The 27592-nt window shown below is 55.9% G+C and overlaps 2 protein-coding genes across 4 annotated transcripts; one reads left to right on the top strand and one right to left on the bottom strand.

Annotated features, from left to right (window-relative positions):
* Positions 1–19: 19 nt before the first annotated feature.
* On the top strand, positions 20–4760 carry ADPRS (ADP-ribosylserine hydrolase). Of its 2 annotated transcripts, none has more exons than XM_015883255.2 (6): positions 20–365; positions 994–1090; positions 1529–1736; positions 1829–2013; positions 2099–2199; positions 2559–4760. In XM_015883255.2, exons 1-6 carry the CDS (start codon positions 35–37, stop codon positions 2849–2851), a joined length of 1215 nt encoding a protein of 404 aa, XP_015738741.1. In that variant the 5' UTR covers positions 20–34; the 3' UTR covers positions 2852–4760. The 2 variants fall into 2 exon arrangements, with proteins under 2 accessions (XP_015738741.1, XP_015738740.1); XM_015883254.2 differs by having other exon boundaries at positions 20–398.
* Positions 4470–27592, bottom strand: COL8A2 (collagen type VIII alpha 2 chain). 2 transcript variants are annotated; one of them, XM_015883240.2, is made up of 3 exons: positions 27434–27592; positions 12266–12445; positions 4470–9298 (listed from the first exon to the last, which is right to left on the bottom strand). In XM_015883240.2, exons 2-3 carry the CDS (start codon positions 12426–12428, stop codon positions 7377–7379), a joined length of 2085 nt encoding a protein of 694 aa, XP_015738726.1. In that variant the 5' UTR covers positions 12429–12445; positions 27434–27592; the 3' UTR covers positions 4470–7376. The 2 variants fall into 2 exon arrangements, with proteins under 2 accessions (XP_015738726.1, XP_032304851.1); XM_032448960.1 differs by lacking the exon at positions 27434–27592 and having other exon boundaries at positions 12266–13176.

Below are 27592 nucleotides of genomic sequence, written 5' to 3'. Positions count from 1 at the left end.
ATCGTGTGCCCCATGGGGTCCCCCCTTAGCCCTAATGTTACACACTGAGTTTGGGATCCCGCAGCCGCACCCCGAGTTCCTCGGCGGGATTCGAACTCGCGTCCCCTCGGCTCCACCTTTCAGTCCTCCACGCCGCAAGGGGGCGCTGTTGCCGGTCCGGGAGGCGTTGCGACGCAAGATGGCGGCGACGGGATCGTGTTCAGGCCGCGCTGCCTTGTCCCGTTCTCGGCCTCCTCCCTCTCGATTCCGGGGCTGTTTGTCCGGAGCTCTGCTCGGTGACTGCCTGGGAGCCGTGTTCGAGGGTCGGAGCGTGGTGAAGCTGCAGGATTTGATGAGCTTTCTAAGCGGCCTGGAGCCCACGGGCGGTGAGGGGGAGCCGGCAGGGAGCGCTCAGAGAGGTGGGGTAGGCCCGGCCTATGGGGGGGGATACAGGGCCGGGATGGGAAGCGATGGGATGGGATGGGGTCCATTGAGTTGTGAGGGGTCTGTGGGCCTCCACTGAGCTGTGAGAGGGTCTCTGGGCCTCTATTGAGTTGTGAGGGGTCTCTGGGCCTCTATTGAGTTGTGAGGGGTCTCTGGGTCTCCATTGAGCTGTGTGGGGGTCTCTGGGTCTCCATTGAGCTTTAAGGGGGTCTCTGGGCCTATATTGAGTTGTGAGGGGTCTCTGGGCCTCCACTGAGTTGTGAGGGTGTCTCTGGGCCTCCATTGAGCTGCAGGGGGATCTGTGGGCCTCCATTGAGCTGTGAGGGGGTCTCTGGGCCTCCATTGAGCTGTGAGGGGGTCTCTGGGCCTCCATTGAGCTGTGAGGGGGTCTCTGGGCCTCCATTGAGCTGTGAGAGGGTCTTTGGGCCTCTATTGAGTTGTGAGGGGATCTGTGGGCCTCCATTGAGCTGTGAGGGGTCTCTGGGCCTCTATTGAGCTGTGAGAGGGTCTCTGGGCCTCCACTCGCAGGGAAATGGGTGGTGAGACGAAGTTCGTATCTCTCTGTTTCAGAAACTCTTACCTACACGGATGACACGGCCATGAGCCGGTCTGTGGTGCAATCCCTGCTGGCCAAGAGGGAGTTTGATGAAGTTGACATGGCCAAGAGGTGAGGGAAAGCATTTCTTTACATGTTTGTTTGTTGCTATTTGTGTCTGTGCTTAATTTAGCTGGTGGATATTAGTGAGGTCAGCCTCGCTTTGTTTATGATCCATTTCCCTTTTGGATCCCCAGCCCTGGTAGCATTTGGTTCCACTTAAAGGAGGGCATTTATTTGTTTAGAAAACACTTCCATTGAACTCGAACAAAAGACTTTCTTTGTGGTTGTGACCCAGGGAAATGTTTCCAGTTTGCTTCTATTTCAAAGCTCAGTTGAGAGGGAAACAAGTGGGTTGTGGGAGACGTCTGTGCGCCATTCATACACCCTGCCCTCTTTTCACACTGAGGTCAGTCAGTTGAACCCTGGCTATCACAGAGCTGTCCCTATGCTGCTAACTCACTTGTATTCCTTCTCGCCTGTGTAACTGCTGCTGTCTTGCCCACGCAGGTTTGCTGAGGAGTACAAGAAGGAACCCAACAGGGGCTATGGGATGGCTGTTGTCAATGTCTTTAAGAAGCTGCTGAGCCCCAAGTGCACTGATGTGTTTGAGCCAGCAAGAGCTCAATTCAACGGGAAAGGCTCCTATGGAAATGGTGGTGCCATGAGGGTTGCAGGCATTCCTCTCACCTATTCTGATGTTCAGGATGTTAAGAAGGTACAGTTCTGGGCTCATTGGGGCACCCTGTGACTGCCTGCTGCTGGGTGGGTCCCACTCTGGTCTCGCTAATGATACGTTTTCATTCACAGTTTGCAAAGCTCAGTGCTGAGTTAACCCATGCCAACTCCTTGGGCTACAACGGGGCCATCCTGCAGGCCCTGGCAGTGCATCTCGCCTTGCAGGGAGAGCTCAGCAGGGAGACCTTCCTTGAGCAGCTCATCAGCCACATGGAGGATGTAGAGGCGGATGATAAGTCTCTTACTGATGCCAGAGCGTAAGTAGCTGTACAGAGCACTTAACCCTGCAGAGTGCAGTCCACTCTGACTCTTCACAGCCTCTCACTGCACTCTTGTTTCCAGGCTGGGATTTGAGGACTTACCGTTTTCAAGGCGTCTGAAGAAAATAAAGGAATTTCTGGAGCTCAGCAGCGTTCCCAAAGCGGATGTATTGTTTGAATTAGGTATGAAATTCTTTGAGTTCCAACCCTCTGTTTGTGGGAAGAAAATTGTCTTGCTAATGAAAACTATCTTGAAGGATATTTCTTCCTATTCTAAGATCTCATCCTAATGGCTCTCAGATCTTAATGTTGGATAGGATTAAGTAAATGTGTCCTGTCAGGCTATTCTGATGTAGGTGGGATGTTGTCTGAGGTGGGGGCAGTACTGGTGAACCGTGGGGAGTCTCCTGCAAGCTTGTGGTGATAAAATCAGTAATAAAGGCGTTGATGGTGACATTGCAGTGAAAAAGGGAAAGGGTGCCTCTGTGGGAAAGAGGACAGGAGTGCTCTGCAGCACTGAAGGTGGTTGGTTTTGTTAACAGGCAATGGCATCGCTGCTTTGAGGTCTGTCCCCACTGCCATTTACTCCTTCCTGCGCTGTATGGAAGCTGACCCAGATATTCCTGAACACTACAACAACCTGCAGAGGACCATCATCTACTGTATCTCTCTGGGTGGTGATACAGACACCATTGCTACCATGGCAGGAGCCATTGCAGGGGCTTATTACGGGGAAGAACAGATACCCCTGAGTTGGGAGCAGAGCTGTGAAGCTTTTCAAGAGACACAGAAGATGGCAAATAGCTTACATGAACTGTACTGCCAACGGCTCTGAAGGGAGTGCGTGTCTGGAAGGCAAAGTAGGTGATTGCCTCTGCTTTTCTGGTCGTAAAGTTGGTGGTGGATCCGTGCAGATGCAGTGAGCCTCCATCGAGGAGACACCTGCTGCTATGAGAGGTGGAAGCACAAGCTGGGGTTGAAGAGATGGGACATGGCTGCATGTGGTGCCTTGGACAGTGGGGGCATCTCTGAAGTACAAGAGTGTCAGGTTTTCATAAGATTGCTGCTTGCTTTGTCCCACTCTTTTATAACTGTGCCATTTTGTCATTCCTAAGTGGTGTCTGAATCCACAGATGTTTTGCTGCTTTCCTCTACTGCCGTGTCCTTCATTTCCTTTGGTAGCAGCCTCTCAAGCAGCGGATGCATGTCCTTAAAACACTGACAAGTGTGAGTGCTTGTTCTCAACTGACAAGCAAAAGGATCTGGGTGGGAGCCTTCAGAGAAGCACCCTATGGGAGAGCCTGGAGGCCACCCTGTGTGGAGGGACAGGTTGCCTCCTCCAGTGTGGAGTGAGGATGCTGCAGATGAGCAGAGCTCACAAGGAGATTGACTTCATTAAAGGCAGAATGGAAAGTGGCTGAGATTGGAGAAGGGATTGCTTTGCATTTTGTGTTCCCTCGGATAGCTGGCTCACATTCCTGCAGCTACTCCAGCCATTTCTTAGTTCCTAATCCTCATATTCGTGTGTTTTTAATTCTGTTCTGTTCTCACCAAGGGAGATTGCTGTTTAAATCTGTGCGTGGAGAAAGATCATGAAACGTAGTGTTAAGCAAGGACTGAATTCTTGGGAAGGGTTAAAAGAAGATGAAAAGACTGTTGGGATTTGAAGCTGGTACCGTTGGGTAGGAATATTCCAGCACAGCTGTGTCGTTCCAGTTTTAAATCTGAAACCTTCCCAAGGGAGCTGGTCAGAAAGGGAATAATAGCTTGTGTATGGCACCTCTGAAGAGGGTTACAGGCTTCTAATAATTAAAACCAAAAGGGAAGAGGCAAGCAGTCGTCATATGAAAGTGTGTATAGATGTGAATGTGGCAATGTAACTCTCTGTTATCTCTCTAATTGTGACCCTGGGATGTGGATGTTGAGCACAAATGGAGTTCTCTGCCTTTTGGTAACAGCACGTGGCTGCTGTGGGTTTCACACTGTGTGCACGTGTGGAAAACCTGGGTGTGTGGGGTCATTCCAGACCTTCCTGCCTCTGCTTCCTTCGTGTGCCAGTCTTCTGCGTGGTGCTTTAATGGGTTTTACTTGTTTAAATGAATATCTTGTTCTGAGATCACGTGGAATTTTGCTCTCTCGTATGTTTCTGTGTTGTGCTGCAGATCTGAGGTGTAAAATGTCAGATTTTTCACATTTTCCTGCCAGAGATGTCAGATTATTCATGGGGCTGTTTAAAAAAGAGGACGTTTTCCTGTTATAGGAGCTGGAGAATTTTAAAACGTTTGGAACTCATGAAGGACAGAAGTTTCCTGTTTAAAAAATAGAGCTTGTTTTAGGCCAGGAATGAAACCCAGACTGAAACACTCAGCTCTGCCCCACAGCTGTGGTCTCCTCTGTCCCATACCCACAGCTCTGGGGGGGGCGAGGAGGACAAAAGCAAAGCCAAGCCCAGCTTTGTACAATAAGTTTTATTGATGGTTTGTCAATACAATCAAGTACTGCAGTTTTAGTTCCGAAGGCCAGTTTCTGATCACCAAAAGAGTGCATTTTAGACCAACTTTGACTATGACAGTGCATGTAATAAGTATTTACAAAACTAAAAACCTCTAAATGCTAGGTTAGAAATGGAGATACTAGAGGCAAATTTAAAAACAAAAAAACAAAAAAAAATAGTAAAGATTTGTATATAAAAACGCACATTGTAATGCAGTTTTCATCATTAAAAATAGACATACTTCATCCAACCCAACCTGGTTCTTGAGTGTGACACACCATGCAGTAACCCTCCCTGCTGGTGGATATCACACACTCAGTACTCCAAAATATCTTCCTGCCCGTGCTGGGGTTGGTGAGCAGCTCCTCATCCTCTGCATCGTCCTTGGAGCCCATGTATGTGTGTGTGTCACATCTCTGCCTTTCTGTTTCTACGTGTAACAGGTGATGCAGCTGTGGAGGGTTGGTGACGGTTGATGTGAAGGGAAAGTGAGATTGCAAAACAATATCTACAGCGCTCAACGGGTTCCTGGTTTGGTTATAGTGAGTATTTCTGCCATTGCTTTTTGCCAGATAGAACATGACGTTTGCAGCAAACCAGAACAGAGCAGAAAGGCTGAACGTAGGTTAGAACACAGTATAAATAAGTCGCTTTGTTGAAGAAGAGGACTGAGCTTCCACCTGGGAGCACGTGGAAGCTGCTGACCTCCTGCAGGTAGTGTGCACGTCACACTGTGTGCCACGGGGCTGCTGGCTGAGCCGGGCCCAGTGTGCTGGGATCCCACCTCACCAGCTCCAGTCTGTGCTGCATCCCCAGGGATCACTTTGATGGAGGAGGCACAGGGACGCAGGCTCAGTCCTTCAGCCCTCCTCCCAGCCTGGGCTTGAGGAAAGCATTCGAGCTTCCACTTTGACATCTGGGGATTCTTTTGGCTCCTGTTCCTGCTGGGAAATAAGCAGTACCCAATGGGCCTGGCACCTCCCTGCTGTCAGGACTCACAGCATCCAGTGGCATCAGAAAGCTCTGGGGCTGCGTTTCAACTTGAGAAAGTTTCATCACGCCACGACTTGCAGCTCTGCACAGAGGGACGTCAGCCCCAACTGCTGCCCCTTCAGCTTCACACCTCCTTCGTGTTTCTTATGCGCAGGGCTGGGGATGTTTCCATGAGGAAAAGAAAACACAACCAACCAAACCCAAACCAAAGTTGTTTAAATATCTCGTACAGTCTGTCCGGAGAGCAGCCCCAAGTCTCGTTCTTGCTGCGTTTTGTTTCTTTGGCCATAGAGAAGGCTTTAGGAAAATGTAAGGCTGTCAGCTGCTCAGCTGGTGACCAAATCATCCTTGTTTCCTCGGGGATGTTCCCTTGCAGAGGGGCACGCAGCAGATCACCTCCAGTAGCACACAGCTCACCTGGGATGAGATCTGCTTTCCTCTATGTGCAGGTGTTGATTGCTGCTCCACCATGAGAAAATCTGCAAAGCAACAGAGTTCCATTCCTCCCGTTGGCAAGGACAGAGCAGCCACGTGGTCAGCATCCCACATTCCTTCCCCAGAACCTCGCAGCTCCTGTTTGGTCCAATGGCATCTTCAAGCATTAAGAGAACAAAGCGGCAACAACAAATGGGAATGTTTTAACAGAGGAATGCACCTGGAATGGCGTGCTCTCACAGAACCATATTGCACTACACTTGTATGTAACATTGTTAAGTAGATCATAGCACCGTTGTACGATGACGGAACGGAATGTCAGAGCGATGGCTGCTCCTTGGTTGAAAGAAAGAGAAGATAGGGAATGCTGATGTGAAAGCTGACGTGTGGTGAAGGAGTGGGGCAGTGCAAGCAGGCTGTGTGGGCAGCTCCTGCGGGGAAAGCCAAACTCCATCTGCTGGCACACCGCAGTGCCACTGTGTTGGCATGGGGTGACGTGCTGTGAGGCCAAGTCTTTGGGCTGCAAAGAAACGTATCCAACCTTGATAATTCTGTGATTCTGTGTGGGATAGGAGCAGCCCTCGGGCTTGCTGGGTTAATGCAAGAGAGGACCGCTGTTAGCACAGGGGTCCCAGAGTCCCTGCAACAGGCTGTCGTCCTCCCAGAGACCGATGCCTGGATGGTTTCGTTCCTAAACGTGCTGGGGAAGGGCTAAAAAATAATATTTACTTATTCTAAGAAGGTGCTTATGCATGAAGTGTTCCATGTTCTCTGATTGTAAATCCAACCACACTGGATCCGGAGTGAATCAGACACTGCTTCAAAGCAGCTTGAAGAAACAGGCATCAGGGAGACTGAAACTTGGACACTGGATGGTTCGGGAGGGAAATCCTCAACCCAGCAAGGATCTCTGTTGCTGTATGTGTTTGTGGTAAGTGCTTGGGACCCCGTGCTGGTCAGCAAACAGCATCCACCACATCGGCTGTGTTTATCTGACTGTACTCAGAATGGGAAACGAGGGCACTCATTGTAGACTGGAGGGGTCCAATCCGCTGTGCTGCCCTCTGTGGATCACAGAGCAATGTACCTCATAATAGATCCTTGCCATCCCAAGCGAGTTCCTGTGCTTGATGTGCAGTCACTGGGGGAAAAGCTGTTCCAGATACACCTTACTGAGAAAGTTACCTCCCGCCCTCCCTTCCTCCTGCCCCTAAAAAGAAAGAAAGAAAGAAAAACGTCTCCTTTTCCGATGACCCTTTTGACTCATGGATCGAACAGCGTGAAGCAACGTCCCGCAACAACGGCTCGCGTTCTTCCCAGTGATTCTGTATTAATTTTAAAAGTTTTTTTTATATATATATATAAAAAAAAAAAAGACACAAAAAAACATGACAGTTTATGGCTAAAGTGGGTGAAAAGGAAATGCGCCCAACAGCCGTTATGTGGGGCAAAGCAGGAACCCAGAGAAGGAGGAGTGGATGTATTCCGTGGAGTACAGCCCGTTGGCCTGATCAGAGGGCATCTGCACCCAGACCTGGTCGTTCTCCTTCAGTTCAAGCACGGCACTGCCCGACGCCTGGTCCAGGTACCCCTTTTTGTACTCGTCGTAGGTGTAGGTGGCGGGCTCGTTGTTCTTGAAAAAAGCCACCCAGACACTCGCGCCTTTACAGTGAACGTGGTAGGCAAAGTAGTAGATGCCGGAGACGGGGCAGGTGAATATCCCTGTGACCGGGTTGTAGCCGTTGTGCCCGTTGTACAAAGTCCGGTCGAACTTGACGGGCATGCCGGACGCCGGGAAGGGGGAGGTGAGGATGGCGGTGAAGGCGGGTGCAATGCGGGCAGAGAGCTCCCCTCGGCCGTACTGCGGTTTGCCTGGTTTGCCATTGCCCAGCACAGCCCCCTCCACGCCGCCATCGGGCAGATGCAGCCCCGCGATGCCCGACTCGTCAAACACCCCCGGTGCTCCTGGTGGTCCAGGTGGCCCTGGGGGGCCGGGCGGCCCGTTGAGCCCCGGTGTTCCCGGCATTCCTGGTGGGCCGATGGGGCCGGCCATGCCAGGCTCACCCATCTTCCCCTCACCAGGAACCCCGGGGAGCCCCGGCTCCCCTTTGAGCCCTGGCAGCCCCTGAGGCCCCATGGGCCCTGCAGGTCCCTGCAAGCCGGGGATGCCGGAGGGACCCCTCAGCCCCGGCTGCCCCGGGATCCCACCATCCCCTTTGGGCCCGGGACCACCCGTCAATCCTGGCACCCCAGGGAGGCCGATGAACCCTGGTTCTCCTTTGGGGCCTGCTGGGCCGGGGGGGCCCTGTGAGCCGGGCAGGCCCCTCTCTCCTGGCACTCCTGGTTTCCCTGCAAAGCCATTTGGGCCCTGGTCACCTCGCATCCCTGGCATTCCCGGTGGCCCACTGGGCCCCGCGTCACCCTTGGGGCCTGGCAGCCCGTGTTTGCCTGGCAGCCCCATGGACCCCGGTGGGCCCGGTGGCCCGATGACACCAGCAGGGCCCTGCTCACCTGGCTCACCATCAACTCCAGGTTCCCCTTTATCACCAATGGCTCCCGGCACCCCGGGCTGCCCGCGGTCTCCTTTGAGGCCGGGCATGCCTGGCTTCCCATAGCCTGTGGCGCCTGGCAAACCAGGGGGGCCACGGATGCCCGGTTCCCCCTTTGGCCCCATGGGGCCCTGTATCCCTGGCACCCCTGCTGCACCTGGGACACCGATCCCATCGATGCCGGGCGGCCCCCGTGGCCCTGCAGGGCCAGGCTCCCCACTGACCCCCGGCCCCCCAGGGGGGCCCATGTCACCCTTCTCCCCTGGTGCTCCAGGCAGCCCATCAAGGCCAGGTTTGCCAACACCAACAGGTCCTGGCGGCCCTGCAGGGCCAGGAGGGCCACCATTGCCCCTTGGCCCTGGCAGCCCTGGTTTCCCCACTCCATTCTCACCCTTCATCCCCCTCTCCCCACGGGGTCCCGGCTCTCCTTTGGGGCCAGGCTCACCCCGAAACCCCGGCAGCCCTGGGCCACCTTGGGGTCCTGGTTTCCCATTGACTGAGATGCCAGCGGGCCCTGGCAGCCCTGGGGGGCCGGGCAGACCTCTGGGCCCTTGCTCTCCCCGCATGCCAGGTTCACCCTTGGCTCCGGGCATCCCCTTCATACCCGCCTTGCCAGGCAGTCCTGGGATGCCAGGTTTCCCAATGCCAGAGAAGCCAGGGGGCCCCGCAGGCCCTGGCTGACCATGCATGCCCGGCTTCCCTGTGCCCGGCTTTCCTGGGTATCCGGGGGGCCCGGGGGGGCCACGTGGGCCGGGCTTCCCTGGTGGTCCTGGCTCCCCTTTGAGGTCCATGGGCAGCAGCGGCGGCATATCTGCAGAGAGAAGAGAGCACAGAGCTTTACTGGGGCGGCAGCTGATTGGGGACACATTGAGCTGCCATGTTGGGGTGCCTCCAGTTGGCAGCACCTCCATTTTGCCACACTATGGGGCTGAGGGATGAGATCCCATGGTGGGATGGGTTGGGGTTGGACTGAGTGATCTCAGAGGTCTTTTTCAGCCTAAATGATTCCCGTGAGGTTGGGGCCTGGAGACCTCTGCATGGCTGGGTCCCCTTTGGGATTAAAAAGACAGCACTGGCATGTTATTGAGGGCCCTGAGAGGTGATGTGCGACTCATTAAGACACATTGGTGGTGTTTTCTGTCCCCATCCAGAGAAGTGGAGAGAAACTTCCAAAGGAAAAAGCGCTGAGGATGGAGGAAAAGCTCCAATAGCTGCGAGGGAATCGCAGCCTCGACCGCGTCCAAGTGAGTCAGCCCAGCTGGGAGCGGGCCGCCGCCGCCTGACATCTCAAGAATTTATAGAGCTCTTTTGCAAACGGATATAAGAAAGAAAGTAATGGGCTGAGAGACTACAAAGAGAGCAGGGCCGGATTACATGCCCACCGCAGCTCCGCGAGAAAAGCGCAGACGTGAGCATAAATCACCCCCTGAGCGCGGGCGGGTGCTGCAACACATGACATGGGGAATGGGTGAGAAAGGGGAAACGCAGCAAAATGCCTCTGGGGAAGCTCAGAATGAAGGGAGAGCTTGGAAGGAGCACAGCTAGAAACGTGAAGGGAAGAGAACTCGGCACCTCGAGCTCACCCAGCACAGAGCAGGGTGGCAGCTGCCAATGCTCATCCCCAGCGCTCAGCCTGCCCCATGCACTGCAATGCAGCACATGGAGCTGCTGCTGGGTTTGTGCTCCTCACCCCAAAAGCCGTGTAGGAAAGCAGGGAGACGTGAAGGGCATAAAGGAACATTTCTGGGGCTTGAATTCTGGAAAACTTTTTATCCGGAAAATGATTTCAATGTGCTTCCTTCCCCCATTCCCCCCCACCACCACAACCCCCCCCTTCCTCATCCCCAACCCGGTTTTATTTTTTCCTTCTTGCCATGGTTAGAAAAGAATGGATTTTCTAGGTCATTTTGCATGGGATCAGAACGAGGATCTACAGCTGAGCCCGTGGAAAGGAGAAGCTGCTCACGCAGCCGCACGGAGCAGCACAGCAGAAAGGCCAGGCATGGGCTGCCAGCCTGCAGGCGGCCAAAAAGCAGACGGGAAAACCAAACCGGGGACGTTAGTGGGGAGAAACTGGGACACTGCAGCCCCAGCGGTATCCGATTTCAAAAGCCCATGTCTTACCACAGACGCATGTCTCGGAGCTCTGCGTTTCACAGCAGCAGCATGGGGTTATGTGTTCCCCTCGAAGCATGAACAAAGCTGCCATGAATGCTAATGCTCCGAGCCAGCTGGGGCAGGGGAAGGGGGAAGGAGTTCTATGAGCTCTCATCTTGGCCCTGCGCAATGCATGGGCACTGCCATATGGATCCTAGTGCCCAGCCCCTGCCCACAGCTGCGTCCATTCACCCTGGACTCTACTTTGGGGTTGGAGCAGCTGCTTGGCACCCCAAGGCAAACAGCCCTGTCTGTCTCACTATGTGGCACCCAAAGACCAGCCCTGGTCCCCCAGATTGGGGTCCCGGCCCCCACATCAGGCTTGGGAGTAGCAGGGATGTGCCTTGCCAAAGGAGCAGTTACACAGCATGGAGCTCAGAGGGATGCGGGAGCTACAGGTATCCCCACCTGCCTCCATCTCTCCTGTTGTTATTTGGGGGGCTCAGCAGGGGTCCTCCACCTGCTGTTTGTTCTGCTCTGTCCTGAATCACTGCAGCCCTGTGCCCACTCCAGCCTGGCACCTGTGCAGCCCCCCAGCACACATGGGCTGCCTTGATGTGCATGGAAGGAGGAAAAGAAGCAGGAAAAGCAGCAGGGAGATACTTGAATCCCGGCCCATCAGCAGCTGAAGTGCTGCTCTTTGGTGAGGCTGAGCTGGAAGGTTGTGTCTCTGGCTGGGATTCAGAGAGCAGCTCTAGAACAGCTGAGAAGGGGGCAGGGAGTGGGGGCTCCCAGCACGTTTCGGCTCCAGGTTTCACTGTGTGTTTTCTGACACATGTGCTGAGCTCAACTCCTGATAAGCTGTTCCTCCCTGCAGTAAATCAGCCACCAGCAGCTGAGCTTTCTCCAGTTTCTCCTCCCAGAGCCAACACTTGGGTTTCCTGGGGGGTCCCGGTGGCTGTTAACCCCTTGGATTGCCCCATCCCAGTGGCTGGGCATTAAGAGAGCAGGGCTCTGCAGCAAGGACAAGCAGGGAATGCATGCATGAATGCATGGCATGGAAGCAGGATGTGCATGGAAGGTGGAAGCAGACAAGGTGGAAGCAGCAGCTCAAAGCCAGCGGGTGTGAAGGGCTGTGGCTCAGCTGGAAGCTGCAGCTGGGCTGGCTGCTCCCTGCAATGACCTCAGCTCCTCTGCCCCTGCGAGCAGCACATGTCGCCTGGTGGGGATTGATTTAACACGTGTGGTGGAGGAAATCACTCTCACTTTATGCTGGGCTGGGTCACCCAGCTCTGGACTTGGCCCTTTCTCTCCTTTCCCAGCTGGTGTGAAACACAGACAGGGAAACAGGATAGGTGGAGGACGAGCCCAGAGCCACTGCAAATGGGCAGGATGGGAGGAAGAGAGCAAAGGGCTGCGGGGCTGCTTTGTGTATGAGCTCCCAGAGTGAGCTTAACCAGGATGGGGGGTGGGGGGTCAGCTTCTCTATGCTGATATTGACAGATAGCCCTTGGGGTTTTTTAGGGGTCGAAGCACCTGCTCAGAGAGCACTGACCATGTGGTCTGGGTGTGCTGGGCAGAGCTCAGTGGCTGAGGGATGCTATGGGATGCTGCAGGCAGATCTGGTCTCGCAGTCAGCATCACCCCCCCCTTCTCCCAACCCCCTCCGAGCGCCCCTTACCAAGGTACTGCCCTTTGCCTTCCCGAAACGGGGGTCCCAGGGGCCCCTTCACCATGGGCTGCATGTACTTGACCTGCGCGTATCCGGCTGCTCCTCCAGCTGCAGCCACTCGAAGTCCAACCAGCAGCAGCAGCAGCAGCAGCACCGCAGCGTCCGGCAGCATCCTGCTCCACAATGCTCCTGTGGACAGAGCAGCAGTGAGGAACCCAGCAGCACCGTGATGCCAACCCCCAAAGGAAGGGCCCCAAATAGAGTGGGACCCCCCAAAGTGAAATTCCCCATTGCTTTATACACCCTTTGGTGCCGGGAAAGCCCCATGTGTGAGCAGCATCCCCAGCCTGAATATCCCTTATTGGATATAAACACGCTGTGTGCAGACACCTCTCCCCCCCAGCGACGTTTTCAGCTCGGTGCAAACAGGTTGATTTGCAAATGCTGCTTATTTTTGGAAGCTTAATGACACGTGATGTGCTTGTTTCCCTCCTCCTCGCAATAATTGAGCCGTGGTGGTAATTAATGAGCATTAAGCCCTTCTTTGCTTCTCCCCGCCGGGGCAGGGCTGCTGTGTGCTGGGATTTCATCGGAATTTCCTGGATGGTTTTTGCTGAAACAGCAGTGAGGAAAAAAAAGAAGAAAATTGGGAGCAAAGAGGGGAGAAATAAATGCATCAACACAAACAGAAGGAAAGCAATTGAGCAAAGGGAATGAGGCTGCAGGTGTCGGATGGGTCCGACAGGAGCCGTGCTGCTGTCTGTCTGCAGGGTTTAGCAGAGGAACGCTGCTCTTTATGAAGCATTATTTTACAGGGATCTGTTTAAGGGGGGGAAAAAAATCCCATTTTAAGGGATTGCAGCTGTAAAAATACGGTTTCTGCTAAATAAAAGAGGAGAACAAACCCCTGAATCAGCTATTTATTTGTTTGCCTTACCTGGAATGACCCCCGTGCCTCTGGCTCTGACTTCATCCCATCCTCTCCTTCCCCATCTCTCCTCTCTGCCACCCAGGCCTTACCCAGCCCTGTCCCCCCATGACACAGTGTCCCCATGGGAAGCTTCTGGCTGTCCCACTCCTTGGCACAGCTGGAGCAGAGGGGGATGTGTGCTCTCCATTAACACAGCTGAGCAGTCCTGCTGCACTCCCCATGGGCTGTGGGGCTGGGATGAGGCATGGGGACCTCCAGCCCCTGGTCCCACACCACCCGGTCCCTGCAGTTGGTGACTTCATAAGAACCAAAGGGAGACATTTGGAGATCCGCACGATGAATAAAGTGCACGCAGTGTGTGTGAGGCTCCTTCACGCCCGAGAGCTGCATTAAGCAGTGCTGGTTAATTGCTACTAGCAGCCACATAATGGGTCCATCCTCTGGGGCTGCTCCTTGTATGGGGCTGGGAGCCAGCAGGGATGGTCCCCATGCTCCCAGCTGTGATGAGATGACCTGGAGACCCTGATACAGCACAGAGATCTGTTATGGAACGTACAGCCCTGGTATGGCACAGGAGCCTCTGGTATGACATGGAGACCCCAAGTACAGCACGGAGACCCCTGGCATGGCACTGAGATCTCTGCTATGGCACAAGGACCCCTGATGCAGCGTGGAGACCCCCGGTAAGGTGTGGTGGCACGGCACAGAGACCCCTGGCACAGCACAAGGGACCCCTGGCACAGCTTCAGAGCTCACAGCCGCCGCACTCCCCCGGCACCGCGTGAGCAGGACGTGTTAAAAACCCCTGGCACGCAATGAAAGCACCAGGGAGAGAAAAATCTCACACTTCCAGTCCAAGAGCCGAGACAAGAAGTGTCACCTTGTTCTCACAGGAGCGTGGGGCCGGGGGAGCCCCGCAGACAGGCTGTGCCTTGTGCTCCCAGCACCATCCAGCGCAGCCCTGGCACCTTCTCTGCTTTCGCCCCCAGCCCCATGTCCCAGCCCCCGGCACGGCCCCGCGCACACAACCCCGCACTTGTTCCTAAGGCTGTGGCTGATTTATGGCTGCTGTTATTTAGATATTAAGGACGGGGCCGGCAGGCAGCTCAGCGCCCGCTCGCTCCAAGGCTAATTATTTTAAAGTCAATACAGGCGGTCTGCGGGGGAGCTGAGCTGGTGGTTGGAGGTCAGTGAAGCGGAGAAGTTGTTTAAACAGCAGTAAAAGCCCCATCAGTGCTGGTCACAGCAATCCCAGATCCAAGCCTGGATCCAACCAGAGCTGTACCAACCTCTGGCCACACTCATGAGCTACCAGGAGGGGTGACACCACCCCATGCCCATCCCTGTGCTGTGCACTGGGAGTACTTAGACACGAGGATCAGTGTCTGGGTATGGGGATGGGTGCAGCATTGCACAACAAAACACATCCCCCATCTCTGCGTGGACATTGCAAGGAGAAAGCGTGGGGCGGCATCGGCGCGTGGGTGGGCTGCACTTGGCCGCCACCGGGTCCCATCCAGCAGCTCCATCCCCGGTCATTTGCAATAAAGAAAAAAAATACAGCAGGGAGGGTTTCCAAGCCCAACACGGGGCTGGACGGTCTCCAGCAGGAGGTAAATGATTGGGTTTGTGCTACGCATGCTTTAAAAATAATAATAAAAGGAGGCGAAAACGAAAAGTGAGCTATTGAAAAGGAGAGAGAGAGCACGGTGTTTCCGCAGGACGGGCTGTGGGAGCCAAAGCAGTGCACGGCCGAGCAGTGCAGGAGCGCAGGGAGAGGTTTGGCACAGAGAGGCCTTAATGCACGACGCCGGATCGCAGCCAAAAGCTGCTGTACGCACCGCGCGGATCCAGGGCCTCGCCCAGCCTTCATCAGAGGGAACAAGAAAACATTTTCTTTGACGAAAGAAAAACATCCCACCCCATCTGCACACAGCTTCCTGCTGCCCCGGGTCTGGGGCTGGTACGGGGCTGGCTGGGCATGGCATGGCACTACATGGCACTGCATGGCATTGCATGGCACTGCATGGCATTGCATCATGTTGTATGGCAAGGCACAGCATGGCATCATGGCATCACATCACATGGAACAGCACAGCATGGCACGGCATAGCATCATATTGCATGGCATTGTATGGCATGAGGTGGCACAGCATCACTGCTTGGCACAACACAGCATCACATCGGACAGCACGGCACAGAGTGGCACAGGATGGCACCACATCAGATGACACAGCATGGCACAACGTGGTACAGCATGGCATGGCATCATCACACTGTTTGGCACAGCCCAGCATGGCACAGCATGGCATGGCATGGCACAGCACGCTGCACTGCCCTTTGTCCCCATCACCGCAGCTCACAGCGTGCTGCAGTCAGTGCTGGCCGTGTCCACCCGCAGCACTCGATCCAGGCAGGAGCTGCAGCCAAATGAACTGCAGAGCTGGGGGCTCCGTGCTAATTAACTCCTGCTGCACTAACAACTACCGCAGGCGATCAGAGCGCACGGGGCAGCTCAGGGCACGGCGAGGTGCAGAGCTGCAGCGGGGTGAGTTGGAGGGCTGTAAGCACAGGAGGCTGCCCCCCAACCAGCTGCACTGTGCTGGATACACAGCCCACGCTGGGTGCTGCTCCCTGTCCTAACTCGCCTCCCAGCACACCCAGCCCACGTGCAATGTGTGATGTGCAACGTGCAGCGAGCAGCGGGAAGGACACCCTGCCCCAAGGGATGATGACACATGGGACGTGGCATGGATGCACACGTTGCACACTCCTCGTGGTGCTGAGCAGCCCGGATCCCCACTGCGGTGCTGACACTGGGGTTGGTGCCACTGTTGATCCCACAGCTGTGGGGTCAGGGGTTGGCTAAGGCGGATTAGTGACCCTGGGTGTGCGTGTGCCGCAGAGCAGCAAGGCGTGAGCAAGGCGTGAGCCTGACACAGGGCACAGCTCAGGCCTTAATCCCTCACCCCCAGCTGTCAAAACTCAGGGCTGATCGCAGCTGATGCGCACTGCGACGGTGGCACCGTGATGCCTACAGAGCTGTGGGTGTGTGTATTGGTGGGGATGTAGATCGGCCTGGAAAATTCAGGCCCCAGTGTGTCCAAATGTGGTTTGTGCTCTTAATGTTTCTGCTCTTAAAGCCCTTATCACAATCCGCTGTTTCACTGCATCCAGCAGCAGGTGGGTCCTGAGTGCTGCACACAGCAATGCTGTGCCCACACCGTGGTGTGATGCATCCAGGCAGGAGCGCAGCTTTAGGATCATGAAGAGCAGCTCCTCACCCAGCTGTGCTCAGCCAATTAAGAGCTCAGCCAATTAAAACTGCTCAGGACTTAAAAGCAGCACGCTGGGGCTGCTCTGTAGCTGGGTGTAGGATGCTCTGCCTGGCTCCCTGCACCCTTAGGGGATACAGGGACTTATGGGTCTTTGTGGGCACGTTCCCCTGCACCCAGCCCCATAGAGGGCTCCGGCTCCAACCTCAGCTCTGCCAAATCTCAGACTGTGCAGCACTAATAGCAGGGTTGCCTGCCAGGTGCATAGTTGGACCAGCCAGACTTCACATGCCAAACCACAGGTATTTTATGAGACGTTTCCTGTTATGAAGACATTTTTGTGGGGTTTCTTTTTTATTTTTCCCTCCTCTCTTCTTCCCCTCTCCTCCTCCTTCTGGCAGAATGGTGCCTTCCCTAAACCAAAGGCATAGACTGGGAGCTGGGTGCTGCTCAATGAGGGTGGTGATGCCAATGGGTCACATTGTGTTGTGTATCACCTGCTGGGCACCGTAGCTCCAAGCCAGAGCTGTGCCATGCTGGTTTGGTGATGTTATGCTGTAGTCTAGGCTGGAGCCTTCAGCCCTGCAAGCTGTGCTGTGCTGTCCTGCACTATGGGGCCCTGTCCCCAAGTTGGTTCTGCAGGATGGGAGCTGCTGCCTGGCCATGCTGAGCAGTATGGATGCTTTGAGGGCATTTTCAGGGTGTTCTCAGCACCCTGCAGTGGTATAGGGACACCAAACCAACAGCTGCACAGGATCAGCCCTGAGCATCTCAAATCCCAGGCACCTGCTCAGCACCCTGCTGCACCTGCATCACTGGGGCTCAGCCCTTGTGTTCTGTTTGGGGTTGCTGAGGTCCCAGCATCACCCATGGTGGGAAGCTGAGCCACAGGGCGATGCTGGGGGCTTTGGGGCTGCTGGGGACCCTTGTCCGCACCCCAGCCAAAGCCACAGCTGAGCCCCAAAACTGAGCACTGGTTTGAGGCTGGGCAAAGTGGCTTGGCACTCCTCCCTTCTCCTCTGGAGTGCTTTTATTCTCCTCTTTGATACAGTATATTTTATAAATAAATGTAATAGCATCCGTCTGGTCCCATACAGATGGGTCGGTTTCTGGGCAGGTGCTGAGGATGTGCTGTAACTTTGTGCCTGGGAAGCCTTCAGCAGATGCCACTGAGTCAGCACAGCTGGGCACCTCCTGGCACCCCATCCCTCTCCATAGCTCTGTGCATGGAGCAGTGAGCTCTGTGCCCAGCTGCCTTCCAAAGGATGGATGTGCTCCATCCATCGCATCCTTGTGCTACTGTAGGGACACCCCCATGTGAATCCTGGTGCCCTGCAGCATCCCACTGTTCCTCCCTGTCCCACCCCAACAGCCACATTCCCTCCTGTATTTGTGCTGTGATGAGGACCTGGGGGTCCCCAGACCAAGATGACCCCCAGCTGGGGACACAAACACTGCCTAAGTTGGGGTTACTATGGGCTCATCCCATGCTGGGGATGTGCTGTGCCACCCCCAGCACCCACAGCCCTGCAGCTTCTGGGGTAAGTGCAGGGAAATCTTGTTTGTGCTCCTCTAATATCGGCCCTTCTGTTTTGCATTTGCTCTTTCTTCAAAGATACGGAGCAGCCTCTGCCAAGATTCCTGAGGAGATATCCTCAGCAATGCAGACCACGCTCCCCACCAAATTCAAAGAAAACAAATGTCAGGCCAAGGATTGATATGAAATAGTTTAAAAATGAGAAAAAGCTGCCTTAGAGCTAGGTTTACATTAAAATACATTTCAGGACCGGGAGCCTCGGCTGCTGGGAGGGGGGCAGGAAGGATTGGATTCCCGGGCAGTGAGGTGCTGGCCCCGCTCCCCCGGGCACTGCTCCTTCTTGGCTCCCCATCCTGCCCATATCCATGGGGTGCTGGGGATGGCACCAGGTGTGGGGCCAGCGCTATGGGGGGACGGAACCGGAGTGGGGCCCCTTGTTTGGTCCTGCCCTCGCTGTGCCCTATAAGGATGACTGACAAGCCCAGCCTCAGCCAGGGGATTTCATGGGTTTAAGGCATGTGACTTTTTTTTTCTGTGTTCTGTCAATTAACCCATTAAAACAAATAAGTGTGACGGTTTCCTCCCCAGCCAGCCCCAAACACCCCATCCCCATGGCTGCAGCTCAAGGCACTGAGCCCTGCGTGCCCCCATCCCCTCTCCATCACGGCGCCTGTTTTCCCCCTCCCTGAGCAGGTCTTTGCCGGGCGGGTTTCACACCCCCATCCTCAGACACCCTTCGTTTATGTTATTTCATGTAATTGAATTTATGTCCGCCGCCTCGTGGTCCCAGAAAGCCCGAGGTGTGCAGTGGAAACTCTGACACGGCGCTACCAGAAACCGCGCTCCCACCCCGCGCCGCCGCCGGCTCCAGTTTCATTTTGCTCCATGCTGAGAATGGGGATGGGGGGGGATCTGGGGGGGCACCATGTGAGCTCTGCTGTGTGTCCCCCCCTCTCAGCACAGCCCAATTGGTGGTGGGGTGAGACAGCACAGTGGGGCTCTGTTCTATGCTGGGGATACACCGTGTGCGCCCCATGGCACGTGAGCAGCTATGGGGATGGAGGAGGGTTGGGTAAAATGGTTGGGTAAAATCAGGTCTTCTCAATTTTTTTTTCCCAGAATCATGTTTGGAAAAAATGTGTCCAACGTTGTCACAAGATGTTTCAACACCAGCGAAATCAGCTGGTTTGATTTTTCAGTTCGAGGGGTTTTGGGGTTTTGGTTTGTTTTATATATATATTTGTTTTTATTTTTGTCATTCCCACATTTCTTTTGTCTCACAGCTGAAAGCCTTGCAGGGAATTCCAGCTTCTCCAGGGTCTGGGGAGTGCTCCAAACCTCCCAGCTCCCTCTGAACCCTTCAGCTGAGGCACCAACCCAGAGCTCATCCATCCCTTCATCCCACCATCCCTCCCTCCCTTCCTCCATCCATCCATCCCCCATCCATCCATCCACCCACCCAACAGAAGGACCCAGTGTTGCCCAGCACCCAACACCCTGATGCTCAGCACCACATACCCAATGGTGGCCAATGTACCCACACACCGCCAATCTCTGAGCTGAACACAAAGCCTTAAGCCCCAAGTTATGCCAATCTGCAGCTGTCTACCTGAAGCCACGCTGCTGAAGCTCCTAATTCCCAGCACAATCCAACCTCTGCTCTCAGCTGCTGTAAAGGGTTCTGGGTCCCCCTGCCCAGACCTCAGTGTCCATCCTCATCCCATCAGCTGAGCAGTGGGATGGGGGTGCAGATGAGGACAGCAGAGCCCATCCCAAGGGGAAAACAAGCACTTCTGGCCCTGAATTGTGAAGGGAGCCCACGGGAGCAGCTGGCTCCAAATGAGCTGCAGAGAAGTGGGAGATGTGTGTGAGTTCAAAGGTCTGGCAGCACCTCAGCCAGCCCTGTGTCCCGGTGCAGCACAGAGCTCCGAACTCAGCTGTCTTTACGACCATTGATGCACGGCCAAGCAAAATGTGGGACCTGGAGTTCAAGCAGCGGTGCAAATCAGTGAAGAAGACAGCATGTTTTCTTGCTGGGACCTACTTGTTTCTGTTAGCCCTCAGATAGGGCAGGGTTGCTCCGTTCCTGCTAAGGATGCAGCCACATGCCCTCCTTGTAGGAAATGAATCCCAAACCCCCTGGTCATGGCTGGCTGGTGTTGATGGGCACACACACCCCGCTGCTCACCTCTTTCCCACATTTCTGCACCCTGCTTTGGCCAACAGCACACAAAACCCCACTGAAGGAGCTTTTTTAAGGGCAGGTTTTGCATGAAAAAGCCAAAAGCTGGCGGCGGCGCGGGGCAGTGCCCCGTGGCACAGGGGCATGGGACAGCTCTGCCCCTTGGCCTTTGTCCTGGCAGCGCCGGGTGCAGAGCTGGGGCCGAGGGATGCATTTATTACAAAACCTTTTGTTTAGGCTTCAAGCTGGAAAAACACTCAGCTCCTATTTTCCATGCAGAGCTCCGCTCCGGGCGGTGTCATGCGGGAGCCACCCTCTGCCCACGCTCAGCACCCGCTTCCCAAACCCTATAGTGCTCCAACCCCACGCACAGCCCAGTGCCAGCCCGGCCTCACCACTGGGGCCACCACTTATTTCCATTATAAACCAGTCTGGCAGCGAGACGGAGCCGCAAGGGCTGAGACTGGGGGCCGTCCCCTCACTGTCCCTTTGCTACTTCTGCCCTGTGCCAGGGGAGCGGAGATGAGGCAATGCGCGGTTCGTCTCCGCTTCACACAGTGTCCTTTGGCACAAAGCAGCGGGACACCATTCACGCCATCCATCCCCACGGGTCCAGGCTGCTATGGGGCTGCGGGGGCAGCCAGGCACCATCCTGCCCCAGGGCTGACCTCAGACCAGGCGCCTTCCGAGGACTGGAAATCACATGGGATCCCAGAGCGGGGCACATCCGTCACCGCGCCGCGCTCCGGAGACGCGCTGTCCCCAGGGCGAGCAGGCAGCTCATCAATCCCATCTCTGTTACCAAATTGTGCAAGGGGCAGGGATGGCATCCAGGCATGCAGGGCACCCCACGGGCTTCCAGGAAAGCACAGCTCCAGGGCACTGCTGGGAAACAAAGCACCTCTCCGAGCAGCAAACAGCCCAGGTGCCGGGCAGAGCCATTCCAGCCTGTGCCCTCAATGCCTACGGGAGCAGCTCTGGGTGTGTTCATGTCTCTGCCTTCTAGGAAATGGGGAGAGTGAGGTTCTAGGAAATGGGCAGCATCAGAGCCCCCGGATTGAGCGTGCCATGCCCCGCAGAGCTCTGGGTTTCTGGCTGCCTCACTCTTAGGCCTGCATGGGATTTATGGGACTTCACATGCGGCAACGAGACATGGGGAAAGAATTAACTCGACCTATTCATCCTATTTTTCTAGAGGACAATTCTAAAAGAAAATAATACAAGAGCAGAAAGCCATCCACATCCAACCCAAAGCTATTGTGTGGGGAATGGAGCAGGGAAGGGCTCTGGGTTGGGTTGGGGGCAGTGCTGGGGTGGGTGATGCCAATGGGGCTCTGAGCCCAGCACCAAGCAGCACAACCAGCCCTGCCCCACGCTGAACATCGCGGCCACGCGAGCCTTGGCGGAGCTGTGAGGCTATTTCAGGAACTTTCAGCACCACCCAGAGAGGTGTCCGATGCTTTTATTTATAAACCCACTGGCTCCTGCCCAGCTCCATGCAGGAAAAAGCCCCGCGGAGCCAACGCAAGCAGAGCCAGCAGCATCCCTGCATGGAGGGAGGCGATGCTGGCTGGGGTGAGGATGCTCCAGTTGAAGTGGCTCAGAGCTGCCCAGCTCGGGGTGATGCAGAACCAGCCCCCATCCCTGCAGCCACCCCAAGGCGAGCAATGCAGTGCTCCATGGACTGGGTTAATGGGGTCCATTTGCTGGGTAGTTCTTGGAATAACAATTTGTATCATCCAAAACAGCAAAACCACAGAAGGGGATCGGCTTGCAGCCCGGCTCACCAAAGCCCCTCATCGGGGGCCCCGCAGCCCCCAGTCTTCAATTGGAGAAAACTCAGTGTAACCAAATGAAGCAGCACAGCCAGCACAGAGCTGCCCCACAAAGCCCACAGTGGGCTCTGCCCAGATCCCACCCTACAGACAGCACAGTGCTCAGCACCAGCTGCTGCTGCCTGCCTGGCAGTCACCCACACTGCGGCCTCACTGGCATTTCCCTGACCTTTGGGACAAATGGGGTTGTTCCTCCTCCCACAGCCCTCCAAATGCCAGACAGGGGGAGGCAGCTTCTGGCTGCACCCTGACCCCACAAAGGGACCAGAGGCCAAAGGGGGCAAAGCTGCCGTCGCTGATGGGCTGCCAGGAAAAACAGCAAAATCTGGGTGTAAAAGGAGGGCAAAAAACCCACCTTTCCTTTGCTGTGGGACAAGGCAGGGGCTGCCCTGTGTGCTCCTGGTGGGGGGACCAGCAAAGCCCCCATCCCATCCATGCACCATAGGGAATTCAGGTCTGCCCGGCAGCGCTCCGGGTGCATTCCTGCTGTAAGCACGGCGGATTTGCTGTGCTTTAAGAAAAACGAGAAGAATGTTTTGAATGAAATTAATTCTCAGGAGCCCCACGTTTCATCAAAGAGCTGCCCGGGCACGGCTTGGCACGGGGTCAGTCCTATAGGCTGGATGGACCTTCCCTTAAGGGAGGAAAGTACCGGTATGGGTATAAAATAATGACAAATCTTTGCCCATCTGCTGATGGAGGAGCTCACCTGAGCTCATGGTTTGCATTCAGCACTGACACTGAATAACTACAAAAGAGATCCTCCCCAGCCCCAAAGCTGCTTGGGATGCTCAGTGCATCCCTGACCACACATCAACCCAAAGCAAAGCGCAGGTGAGGTTTTGGGGTGAGGTTATCAGTGGGATCTCTGTGGGCCCCAGAGGACTGGGATTGATGGCAGGGAGCAGACAGAAGTCTCGCTGCTGTAACCCAAAGCCCCGATGTGGGGGATCGGACCTGGAGTGCCAGGCTGTGCTATCAGGATACAGCAAGAACAGGGCGCTCGGTTCTGCCCTGGCTGGCACAGAGAATACCTTTCTGAAAGCACGGACAATGCGTGTTTGAGGCTGAAAATATGCTGCTCTGGCAGAAACCCACATAGTTAACCTCGGTGGGCACCGGCGGCTCGTACAGAGGTGGGATGGCAGAGCTCACTGCTGACCCCACGGCACTCAGAGCAAGCAGGAGGCACGGCGATAAGTGGTGAAATTAAAGCTATGTGGAATGCAGGCAGAGTTCTGCAGCTGTGCCAGGGCTCTGCTGCTTTATCTGCACTGCTGTGCTGTCCTGACACCGATATCCCCTTGGCAGCGATGTGCCCTGATGTGTACCCAGGCTCTGGGCTCTCACCCCGAGGAATGGGGACAGAGCTGTGCCAGTGTCCCCAAGGGGAAAATGCAACCCCAGCTGCTGAATGCAACCACAGCTTTCTGATGGGAAGCCATAAATCAGCCCCCAGTGCATCCTTCAAATTAACCTGGGCTGAGAGCAAGTGAGCTGCCTTGAGCACCAGGGTGCTGACCCCAAAGCTCTGCTGCTCCTGTGGCAATGGGGCACCCCTGGCACTGCTGACCCTCAGGGCTGTAGGGAAGGGGAGAAGCCAAACGTGGCTGCAGAGCTGGGCACGAGGCGGCCCAGCTGCAGGGCTTTGGTTCCAGGGGGAAACAAAGAGGAGGCTCTGATTTAGGCTAATGTGCCCCAGAAGAAAGGCTGTGTCCTTGTTTGCTCCCGCGGCCGCATTGTCTGCGCATAAAGGAGGGGATCGATCTCACCTCGATACCGGCAGTATCGTCTCATTCATCTGGATGGGGCTCTTTACAAGACCCCTTCTTTACAATTTAGATCCCTGGGAACTTGGAAGGCAGCAGTGAAACAAAACCCTCCGCAGGAACAATAAAGAAGCTCTCAGCAGCCGCCAAGGGAGATCTGCACGGGAGGTGCAGCCCCACAGACCCGAGCTTTGGGGTCTGAATTTTGGGGGCATTCCTGGAGCCATATCCTCCTCATGATGGAGGCATTGCTATGGGGCAGTGAGCACTGAGCCCCAGTGCAAGAGCTGAGCACTCAGTGCAAAGCACCCACAGTGGGGCTGTGCCTCTCCATCCCCTCGCTGCCTGCACGGAGCAGCAGGTGGAATCACAAAGGGCTTTTTCCCTCCCTGCTCACCAAACCCTGTCCTGCACAGAGGAGCCTGGAGAGTCTCTAAGGACAAACATCTGTGGATGGGACCGAGGGACGGGCTCGGCCCCAGGGGAGGCAGAGGAGATGAGACCCTGCTGTACAGCAGCCGGGGATTTGGCGGAGGTTCCTTCCTGCGCTCGGCAGCACCGAGTGAACTCAGATGACATCGGGGCCACGGGAGGCCACGGAGCCTCCGCAGATGTTGGAGGGGATGGGAGAGCACCCCGTGCAGCTGCTTTGGGGCTGCTTTGTTCCCTTCCCCACTCCGAACAACACTCAACTCCTGTCTGCAGCACTCGGAAATAGTGCTGGGGGGGTTCAGAGGGAACATGGGGGGGTTGGGGTGGGATGTAGGGAAGGAAGGGCGCAGCTCCTACAGCAATAGGGATGCACACAGCAACCCGAGGTTTGCAGCCCATGGACCTCACTGCCCGGCACGACCCCGAGCAGATGTGCTCAGGACATTGAAACCCATCCAGCCGAGAAGGCCCCGCACAGTTGGGTTTGATCTCAGTGCTTTGATGTCCGCAGACGATGCACGGGGTTGTACAGAGAGCAGACAGCCCCGGGGAGAGGGTGAGGCACAGGGATGTGACTCAGGGATGGCTCCGACATAGGGGGAAAAGAGGCTTATGGTGTCTGCTGGCATCGGCCGTCACACGGGGACAGCATTGGGCTGAGCCATGTCCCCATTCCTGGCATCACCTGCAGCCCCACGGGGCTCTGTCCTATGGGATTCCTGCAGGGATTGGGATTTTCCAGTCAGCCCCCACAGAATATCCAGGGGAGAGCAGGGCAGAGGGGCAGCGAGCCCCTGGGTGTGAGCCAGTGCCCACTGGTGCCCCCCAGCTACCCCAAACAGGCAGTTAATTGCCTTAATTAGAGCTCAGGGCAGAGCACAGCTGGGGGAATCTGCATCAGCCCAACAGCCTGTGCCCCTGTGAAAGGGGAAAGCTTGGAAGGGGGAAATGGGGGAAAAAACAACTGAAATTCAGCATCTCCTCCTCCCTCCTCTCCCGGGCTGTTGGGTCTGTTGTCACAGACGCTTTCTTTAGCACAGGGGGAATGGAAACTCTGCTGCCTTCCGAGCTGCAGACAAGTTGAAATATGAGAGAATGACAGGGGGAGTGTGTGAGAAAGGGGAAGGGAAGGGCCCTTCACGCCCCTTCCATGGGGTTAATGCGTTCTGCAGGTGGCCGTGCCCGGTGCTGTCAGAGCTGTGCTGGGAGCTCAGTGCAGTGCAGCACCCATGGGCACAGGAGCCCACTAATGGGAGTTCTGTCCCTCACATCACAGATGCCACAGGGGATGGAGCATTGGAACCAGGCACGTTAGAACCAGCATCACAGGGGATGCTGCACAGCACATAAGCAGCTCACGCTGTGTGGAGCTGCCTGGAGACGAGAGCTCCCCATGGGCTCCAGCCCCACACCTGAGCGCACCCCAGCTCAGACATCACTGCTTTGTTTGAGCTCCCCAGCTCCTCCAGAGCACACAGATACCCCCAAGGCCGTGCTTGACCCTCTGACCATTGCTATGAGCCCGATTCCCCCTTGCAGCACTTCTTAAGAGGGATTTCTCAACCACATGAGCACAGCGGGTGCAGAGCAGCCCTGGAGGGAGGCAGGGATGTTTGCCCTTTGCCACCCCACAGGAGCAGCCCAGCAGTGCCTGGAGCCCCATAGATGGTGCTGGGGGGCTGTGACCCCAATGCTGGAGCAGACAGCAGCCTCAGTGCTCCCCCCATGCTGCTTCCAAATGGGAAACCAAAAACCCAACGCTGTGCTGAGCCCCTGCCAAGAGCCACGGACAGAAATATCCTTGATTTCACCAAGGTGTGAATAACTTCTGACACTTCTGGGGCTTACTGCCTTCAAAATCCCCCAGCAGTCCCCATTCACACTCCTCACAACTGCGTTTCATATGAATGGAATATATGAATCACTGCAAAGAATTTAAATGCTCGTACAAAGGAAAGCTCCCTTCCCCACAGCCAGACTGTGCACAGCCTGGAACAAAAGCACGGAGGGGAAGGAGCCCAGCGCAGGGTCACCAGCACACTGACACCCATAGGCCCCAATGGGGCAGCTCTGCATTGAGCCCCCCCCTGATGACAGCACTTTCCAAAGACCTGAGGAGCCCCTGACAGCTCTCAGCTTCAATCCTCGGCTGGAACAAACTGAGAGGGAAAAGGGCTTTTTTTTGTTTCGGACCAGTTTTGTTTTCACTGCTTCTCTCCCCCCCCAGGCAATAGGGCGAGGAAGAAAAATGTAATCCGAAGCCTGGCTGGGGCTGGGGCTGCCATTGCTCCCTGGCATCGCAGCCCGGCACTATCCAGGGGGCAACATCTCCCCCTCCGTGCTCACATCCCCCCCTTTGACTCTCATATCCCCAGCTCAACACTCAGCCCCCAACAGATGGAACAGCACCGTGCCACCCCCGGAGTGGGCAGTGCCCATGTGGGGGTCTCGCAGCACTCCATCCCCCCCATCCCAGCCTTAAGCACGCAGGGTTCGGTCCCTGCACGGAGCCGCTTTGTTTCCCAGTGTCCCTCTCAGACAGATCAGAACTGCATTTTTACAGAAGCAATAAAAATCCCAGGAATTCACCGGCCTTATGATTTATTAAACATGTTCCCTATAGCAAAGCCGCCCGCAGATGAGAAAATAGAGGCAGCGGGTTATTGCTGAGCCCTCGGGGGAACGGCCGGGGGGATCTCGGTGGGTCAATGGGAATATTCAGAGCTCGGAGGAGCAGGAGCCAATTAACAGCAACTCTTAAGAAGCACCTTGCTCTGCTCCGAGTGCTCGGGAACGAGCTGCCCCATCCCTCCCCATCGCTGCTCGGGGCGATGTTTTAGGGTGAAGCTGCATCCCATAGAGCCAGGGCAGCCCCAGCCCCACACGGGCACAGCCCCACAGGGCTCAGTTTGTTCCCCAATCCCTTCTACCCGCACGAAGTTCGGAGCGCGATGCGGTCGGGCAGCGCCGGGTCGCGGTGGGACAGCGCTCGGGGGGCGATTAAACGGGACCGGGGGGGGAAACGGGGGGTGATAAAAGCTCGTAAGAACTGAAGAGCAGCGGGTGGGTGAGCAGCTCCCCAGGGCAGAGGGTTGGAAAAGCGATCTCCGTACGGGGAGAAGCGATGAGCAGCGCTGCGTCTGCTGACCCGACGGGCAGGAGCTCAGCGCGGAGCGCGGCCACACGTGAGCGCAGGTGACAGCGGGGCGACCTTACCTCGGCCCGGCGCTGCTCAGGGTCGCATCGAGGGGCGGCCAGGCTCGGTTCGGCTCGGCTCGGTTCGGGTCCTGTCGGCACGGCTCGGCACGGTACAGCCTGCCCCGGGCGCGGCGGGGCCGGGACGGGGCCGGGGCCGCTGTGGCTGCGGGCTCGGGG

The sequence above is a fragment of the Coturnix japonica genome, chromosome 23 (assembly GCF_001577835.2).
Source record: "Coturnix japonica isolate 7356 chromosome 23, Coturnix japonica 2.1, whole genome shotgun sequence".
Lineage (NCBI taxonomy): Eukaryota > Metazoa > Chordata > Aves > Galliformes > Phasianidae > Coturnix > Coturnix japonica.
The sequence above is the reverse complement of the archived record's forward strand: the minus strand, read 5'-3'. Positions and strand labels throughout refer to the sequence as shown.

Bases quoted from the DNA above. Each gene is read 5' to 3' on its own strand.
- ADPRS (XM_015883254.2), top strand. From the start codon at position 35: ATGTTACACACTGAGTTTGGGATCCCGCAGCCGCACCCCGAGTTCCTC. The intron at 399-993 runs GTGGGGTAGGCC...TCTCTGTTTCAG, and splicing joins GGCAGGGAGCGCTCAGAGAG to AAACTCTTACCTACACGGAT. The intron at 1,737-1,828 runs GTACAGTTCTGG...TTTCATTCACAG, and splicing joins ATGTTCAGGATGTTAAGAAG to TTTGCAAAGCTCAGTGCTGA.
- COL8A2 (XM_015883240.2), bottom strand. From the start codon at position 12,428: ATGCTGCCGGACGCTGCGGTGCTGCTGCTGCTGCTGCTGCTGGTTGGA. The intron at 9,299-12,265 runs GTAAGGGGCGCT...TTCTCTCTGCAG, and splicing joins AGGCAAAGGGCAGTACCTTG to ATATGCCGCCGCTGCTGCCC.